This window comes from Dermacentor silvarum, chromosome 10 (assembly GCF_013339745.2).
Source record: "Dermacentor silvarum isolate Dsil-2018 chromosome 10, BIME_Dsil_1.4, whole genome shotgun sequence".
Lineage (NCBI taxonomy): Eukaryota > Metazoa > Arthropoda > Arachnida > Ixodida > Ixodidae > Dermacentor > Dermacentor silvarum.
In genome coordinates, this window is record NC_051163.1 from 52,713,564 (window position 1) to 52,721,551 (window position 7,988).

At 48.1% G+C, this 7,988-nt stretch overlaps 1 protein-coding gene across 1 annotated transcript in view; it reads left to right on the top strand.

Moving 5' to 3' along the window:
* Positions 1-7,739, top strand: part of LOC119431532 (helicase ARIP4-like) — a 33,155-nt gene extending 25,416 nt beyond the window's left edge. The window contains exons 15-20 of the mRNA XM_049657905.1: positions 973-1,157; positions 2,730-2,900; positions 3,490-3,675; positions 4,490-4,570; positions 6,203-6,261; positions 7,482-7,739. Coding sequence (XP_049513862.1) covers positions 973-1,157; positions 2,730-2,900; positions 3,490-3,675; positions 4,490-4,570; positions 6,203-6,261; positions 7,482-7,739 — 940 coding nt within the window. The remainder of the gene's footprint in view (positions 1-972; positions 1,158-2,729; positions 2,901-3,489; positions 3,676-4,489; positions 4,571-6,202; positions 6,262-7,481) is intronic.
* The last annotated feature ends 249 nt before the right edge of the window (positions 7,740-7,988 follow it).

The following is a 7,988-nucleotide window of genomic DNA, read 5'->3' on the forward strand; positions in this document are numbered from 1 at the left end:
TTTTCTAACTTAGTGTTTGCACGCGGCAGTGGTGAGAAAATAGTGCTGGCAACCAGGGCGCCAAGATTGGCAAAGATGGTGCCAGCGTTCTCTGGAGCTTGTTGCTCAGTTTCTTTTGCCCATTGTTAAAGTTGATGAAATGATTACAAATATACAGTCAATGTCCGGTTTTTCGGACTCCCTAGGAGCCACGAAAATGCCCGAAAAAAAAAAATGAATGTATGTCTTTTACTCTCCCAAGGGCTCAAGTCGCCACAGGCACATCCGAAATAGCTCTAAAGCCCTGCCAGTACACTTATTAGGCGTGTCGGTGCTTGTACTGAGATAGGAGACGGGCGCACTTGTGTATAATTAAGGAATACATTCTGTGTCCCGTGACAGCAGATTGCCCCTTCCCACTCTTGGTATGCTTCACCGCGTAACACTGCTGTAGTGAGGCGAAGCTGACTTTTGGAAACCGGCAATGCACAATGCATCATGCTTTCCGAGGTTCGAAGCCATTGGCGAGAATCACAAAGGCGGAGTCGGCGCCATTGCTAACGGCAGCGAACTGTTTCAATGAAAAACACGGCACCGAACAGCAAGACGCTTGGTAGCGAACATCGAAGTAGCCAGGCCTAGCGTTGCCGGGGTGGTGGCTACAGCTGCCAACGGATCTGCGTGCGAGAGCGCCAGTTCGAGGCAGCGAGATAACAAAAATGACAGCATTGGTGGCTTCGATTAATGCCGTTTCACACCTGCGGTCATTGCAAAAGTCAGGAAAATCGGACGGCGAAGGTTCCTTGCATCCGAAATTTTAGAAGTTCTGATACATTGACTCGATGTGGTAAGTGGCGGTACCGCTTAGGCGTCCGAAATATCGGGCACAACGAAAAATCGGTCGTCTCCCTCAACCCTCAAATTTTTGCTAATCTCTTCCGACCTAGTGCATCGCGGGTGTTGACAGTGGTGTTGCACTCTCTCATAAAACAGGTACCAGACATGGCAGAACCGGCAAGGCACAGTGACATTCCTCGGGCCAGGCCCGACACAAACCACGCCTTCGCCGATGCAGCCCGGCTCACAGAACGGGGACATGCCCGTCTGGGGCACACCAAACGTCATGCAGTCCCTGCTGCGGCAAGGCATGACAGTACAGAGAATGCGGGTCCCTGCGAGTAAGTTCTTTGGCGCATGGCATGTTAGGGCTCGAGTTCTGCTTCAGGCAGCGCAAGTAAATGCGGGTAACTAGAGATAATGCAAATTTCAGTACGAAATTTTTGCACGGACAGCTTGCTGCGTGCAGTACATAACTCGCACTGCCGGTTATGCAGCCCTGAAGCTAGAAAATTTAATTGTGCATATTGTCACATGGAAGCAATGAGTGCAGGCAGACAGCTAGGCAGGTGATGTTGAACTTAAAAAATTAAAACTGCTTACTTGGCAAACTGCTGTTCGGAAAAAAGAAAAAGAAAATAATTAATACATATTGGCTTGCATATTGTTAAAAGAAGCATCTGACTAATACTGAACAGAATATGACATCTTCATTTCTTCATTTTTTAGAAAAGTTAGGTGATGCAAAGCGTAAACCAAGCATCCATTAATAAGATATTATTTTGCCGGCTTTCTTGTGAAACTATTAAGGTGTTACCTTTAAGAGTTCACCATGCTGTTGAACGTGGAAGTGGTAATGGCAATACTGAAAGCATCAAATCAAACGAGACTCCAATATGTACTTATACATTCGTTATTGTATGTTACAAAGCACTCAGCTGTAAAAAAAAAATCCAGTAAAATTTCATTGACCAAAGTGCATTATCTTTTGTGGTTAAATGTAGCATATTTGAAAATTATTACTGTTATTATTATCAGCAGCTGGCTACAGCATACCAATGATTATACATGAGACACCTTATGTCATGGCAGCTGACAATGTATTTTCACAGTGGAGGTGTCGGTGATGTCTGGGTGTTTACATTGTTTTATTGCTTGGGAAAGCTCTGTTCTCAGTAACAGTGGCGTTTTGGACACCCTTGAGGCACCCCCTTTTTTTTTTTTCGGAATAAAGCTTCACTTGTCGTATTTACTTGATTCTAATACACCTCCGGATCTAATGCACACCAGATTTTATAACAGGTGAAAAGTAACATGCCTCTTATTTCTGCAATCAGAAAAAAAAAATGAAACCTGCATAGGTTTACCATCACAGAATGTAAATATATTTACACTTAATGCCCATAATTTTCACTGTAGAACAACCATTCATTGCCGTCCATGGGCCACTAGATGACATATTTTGTGCAGCCCATTAACGTTCACTACACTGCATTTCTTGTATGAAGATGCAACATTTGTAAATGGTATGGTGGCCAATGCCTTGACTAACTACTTTGGCAGTTTGTCCTGCGACTCATGCAGGTTTCTCGAATGACAAAAAGCACTAACTTAGCATGTAAAACAATTAACCTTTAATGATGCTTTCATAGTAAAGGTGATGGGAAAGCAGTTGCTTCGTTGTCGCGAGCATTCGCGAGAACTTGTTTAGTCACCGTTTTGTGATGACAGTGACACTGTCCTTGACAGTTTCGTTTTCGTATCCGATTATAAAACTCGTTATTTTTTTACCCATTTCTGGAAAAACAATTATGTGCATGTTAGAATAGGGCCAACACAGTAGTGTTTGCCTTAGGTATCCCTCTAAGCCTGCAGTTTACTGAGCATGCTGTGTGAAATTTACCTACGTGCAGAGGTGACCATACCGCTGAACAATTCGGCGGACCCTCCGGTGGAGATCCCGCCGGGAACCGAGATTCTGGTGATGAAGACGCCGAAGGGCGTGTACCTTCGGATTCCAGATGGCCGCATCATTGCGGTGCGCCTTCCCACGACTGGAGAGATGGCTGTGGCAGGACAATCGGGTCAGTCCCCATCGTATTGTTGTCATTCTGCTTCGTACGATTGCACCGTTGTTGCAACTTACTGAGCTGCGATTTTGTAGCGACACATCTTCCGCTCGATTCGATGCCACTCTTATCATCCACTGCTCATGGCTGTCTGGTTCCATCGATAATGTGGCCGGAGCATCGCTATGACCACTGACAAAAGCGCGAAAAGGAATAGCATTGGAAAAGCCATTGCTACAAAATGGCAGCTCGGGTTTATGAAATGGCTACTGTACCGCTCTGCTACACCCTACCTGCATTATCTCAAAACGTTTCTGTTCTGGCGTTGCACCGTAACGCAGGAGTGCAGTGAAGTGGCTACAGTACTTGTACTTTGGACAAAAGGTGCGGGTTTCCTAAGAAAGTAATTAAAAGTTAGTGCTACAAAGTTGGGAATGCCCTTTCACATTCAACTGCGAGAGCTAATTTCTTCAACCTGTGGTTTTGCCCTCTGCTATTTCATGCCAAATGTGCTGGTTCTTGTGAGACAAGCACTGTAGCTAAGCAGCATCGCGCTGGCTTCAAATCTTAGAGGTGAGTTTTGATGGCTTCTCTACTGCCACAGATGGTGTCTGCGTTGAGCAACACCGTTACAATGTCTGCGGCATCACTGGCAACTCATCCATGGCAGCCAAGTTGAGTTGGTATTGGCATGTACAGACACAGCCACTGCTTGTGGGAACACAGCAGCCTGTGGCATCGCTCCACGGATTGCCCCACCATCGGCGCCTCATGAAGTCTTACGGTGCAGGTGCAGTCGGAACGATTGACCCAAAGCCTGGCGAGTCCTCTGCTATGATTAGTTGTATGCCAAGACTTCATGAGGTGTCGGTGGGCGCACTTCGCAGAGCGCTGCCACAGGCTCCCGTATTCCCTCTATCAGTATCCACACCTGCACATCATGGACAAAGCGCAGTAGCCAATCTGCATTGTGGACCCATCAGTTTCAACTTGGCCGAGACGTCATTAGCTTCGGTGAAAGCGCCGAAGCCTCACTGAGAAGCATCATTGGCTCGGTCACGTAGCTGGGTCATTTATTGCTCCGCACTGTGGCATACTTTTTAAACATGGAGGGTGGTTTTACAAAGGATGGCGCTCTTTTGCCACACTCCGCAATGATCCTGTTTGCTTTCTTGTTTTCTTGTCATGCCTCTGTACGACCTTCACTTCAAGCCCATGTCATGCAGTTGTAAACCAAGGGAGGTAAAATAATTTTGGAGTTATGTGATACAGGGCAACTGTTCTGTGTGTATGATGTGGATGAAAAGATATGGTAGGGATGAAAAGAGAGAAAAGTGTGAGTATATGTCTGGCTTCCAAAAGTTGCTCGAATCTACTTCAAAAACATACCAACTACGGACAGCGGACGTACAACTACGTGTTGAACTTCCTGACGGGTAGAACGGCGACCATAGGCCTGGGGAACCTCGAGACCGACAAGATCCAAGTATTGCAGAAAGGAACCCCCCAGGGGTCGATCTCCTCGTTGCTGTTCAATATAGCAATGAGGGGATTGCCAAACCTCTTGGAGAACATCAGGGGTATCCGTCACGCAATGTGCGCAGATGACCTGACCGTGTGGACGTGCACGGGATCGGCAGGCGAACAACAAAATGCCCTGCAGGAAGCCATCGACAGAACCGACCGTTAGCTACACCGCTGCGGCCTTTCATGCGCCCCGGAAAAGGCGGAGCTCCGAATCCTCAAAAAGAGGACGAGAGGGTGGCCTCCCCAGGAGACACTGGACCCAACATTGACCCTGCACGGAGTCAACATACCCAAGGTGGAAGTACTTCATATCCTGGGCCTTAGTTTTCAGAAGGATGGTGCCAGTTTAGCCGCCATTAAAGAGCTGCAAGCGACAGTTACCCAAGTCACGCACTTGATGTGAAGAGTGAGCAACAGAAAGCACGGCCTGAAAGAGCAGGACACGATCAGATTATTACAAGCCCTGATAATCAGCAGAGTAACTTACGGCACCCCGTACCTGGATCTCAAGATCAGCTAGAGAGACAAACTGAACACTCTAATACGAAAGACCTACAAGCTGGCACCGACGTCGTCCACGGAGAAGCTACTCAGCCTGGGCATCCACAATACTTGGGAAGAACTAGCAAAGGCCCACAAGACGAGTCAGATAGAGTGACTCAAGCTCACCAGCACAGGCCAGGACACGCTAAGCGGACTGGCTACCCAGTCGAATATGAATCCAGAAAACAGTGAGTCCTTCCCCTGAGGGAGAAGATCACAGTGGCCAGCATCCCAAGAAACATGCACCCTGAATACAACAGAGAAAGGAGGCAAGCGAGAGTACAAGCTCTACGTAAGGCCTACGAAGGGCCAAATAAAGGAGAAGTCAGATACACCGACGCGGCAAAGTACAAGAACCGAGCGGCCTATGCTATCAGCGTGATAAACGGCCGAGGAGAAGACGTAGCAGCGGCCTCGGTAAACACTCCAGACATCGACTGCGGCGAAGAAACGGCAATACACCTGGCGGCCACTACGGGCAAGCGAGAAGAAGATCATATCACAGTCATCACGGACTCACAAAAAGCATGTAGAAATTACCAAAAGGGCCGCATTTTCAAACAAGCTTTGAGCATCCTCGAGAATGTATACAATTTTCAAGAACTATGCATTGTCTGGGCCCTGGGACACGATTTCCTGGTGGGTAATGTAGCGGCTAACACCGCTGCCCTAGATCACATTCTCCGGGCTATCCCACCGGGTTCACGATCCCCAGTAGACCAACACGAAAGCATCTTGAAAAGATACGCCGATATCCTGAGCCACTACAGATTGGGTAGGAGGATCTACCCACCCCCGCATCCCAAGTGAACAAGAGAAGAGGCAGTGATATTCCGCTAACTACAGACCGGCACTTTCCTGCAGGCACCCTCCTACACGCCATGTATCCTACTAGCTATACTAACAAATGTGCTTTCTGCTCTGCGCCCAATACCCTCTACCACATGGTATGGGAATGTAGGCAAAACCCATCGACACCATGCATCACCAGACCAACCGTCAAGCAGTGGGAGGCCCAGCTGACAAGCCCGAGCCCTGAAGACCAGCATCGCCTGGTGAGCAGGGCCAAGCTATTGGCTCAGGCCCACGGCATCCTGGACTAGGGACACCGCCCACCTCGGACACTTTCACTGTCAGCTGATTTCTGTAGATAAAGTTTATTCCTCCTCCTCTTCCCCAGTGGTATCATTATTTCATTCAAATTTCATTAAGCTGAAGTGACAAGAAACGCGTTCTGCTCTTCACAGGTGAATCTGTGGGCAGTAACGCCGCCACAACAAGCGCAGGGAACAAGCAGTCCTTTGGCGTGAGTACTGGCGCTGTCTTTTTGATGCGTATGAGACATTTTCACATGCTGAGATTTTCCCATGCGAGCTAGCCTATCTAGAAGCTCGGTCAGATGGCCGGGTCACGGTCAAGATCAGACAAAGACTAGACTAAGCAGTCATCTCAATGACAAAGGTGCACGACAGTGTTTATTGCGGGTTCCACGGAAAGTCTGTCTCATATACATATGTCACTCAATCATTACGTGAATCTGCTAAATGCCGATCCTTTGCCGTTTTATGCCTACCTGATATAGTTCGGAAAGTAGGCATAGAAAGGTTAGACAGGTTTGCTTTATTTAAGGAATTTACAACTAATATTTGTTGCAATGAGAATATTTAGGTGTCATTTGTTTTGTCACTGAATTCTGCAGAAAATATGGCCGGCAGCACGGACACCTATAAGGGTAGTAAAGATGCTAGTTCTGTGGAGTCTCATTGATACGATTTTGCATAATACGTTTTTCTGGACATGTTTCTTTTTCTTTTCCTGATAATACGATTTGGTTGGATAATGCAATTTTCGGATGGCATGCTTTATTTTCTGGTTCCTGTGAAGATCGTATCAAAGAGATTCCACTGTACTTAAGTGTCGTTGGCGTCTACGAGTGACGGTGTTTCTGGCGCTTTTTCAAAGCCGGGTTCCCTGTCACCACTCAAGGGCGCTGCAGCTGCACGCCTTTAATTAAACATGTGTACGGGCGCACAGCGCTGCCGGAGCTGTAACGTCAGATGTACCTATGCCACTTGGTAGCCTCCGCGTTGCTGTTTATGCTGCACTGCAGCACAGGCCGCGTACGCTTGCTATCACTGTCACTGTTTTGCCCTTCAAGCAAGACTGTAATTAATAAATGACTGTGTACATTTATGGACTTGTATTTGTGAATGTGCAACAAAGCTGCCACCGCTTCTGAGAATACACATTTCAATTTCGTGATACGATCAATGTCTGTGAAAGAGGGGTGAACTCATTTTTTTCTTTTTTGAATTAGGTTCGGCTTACTCATTCACTGTGGCACTCAGGCATGTATTGTAGTGGTTGCATTGAAACAAGACACTGCAGCAGCTTTCTGTCTCAGAATAAATGCATTGGCAGCAGTCTGTCTCTCAAATTTCATGCTCCGGAAACTTCCTTGGTTAGGTATACATTGCATCACTTCAGAGCTTCGATCGCTTGCTGTAACTTCTTTCTTCCGCACAGATCGTTCAGCCGTCACTGCAGTGTGGAGGCCGGGTCCAACTGTCGGGAGTCGCGGGGCGTCAGATCAGCAAGGGGCCACCAGAAGTCATCAATCTCGACGACGACAGTGACCTGCCTGACGAGAGCAGTGACGACGAAGACGGCGCTGGGCGCAAGAACGGTGCCATCGTTCCCATGTCGGCAGTCAAGGGCGCGACGGCCATCATCGAAAAGCCCAAGGATGGAAGCGGCGGCGGTGGCGAGTCGGTCGCAGTGTGACAACGGCATCACCCTAAGAGCAACGCCGCCTCGTTGCGGATCTCTCGTCTGCCTGTGTGTGCGCGTGCGTGTAGGTGAGATCGGCTCGTCGACGGGTCTCCGCACGCTGCCGAGAGGCCACGGCATTGTGTGCGCGCACCACGTCGAAACCAAGAGAATGCTGTGTTCCTCGGACAATGTGTTCCCCGAAAGAACAACAGCCTTTGTCCAGCGCCTGGTTGCAAGCTGGAACAAGGGAACAGCGGCACC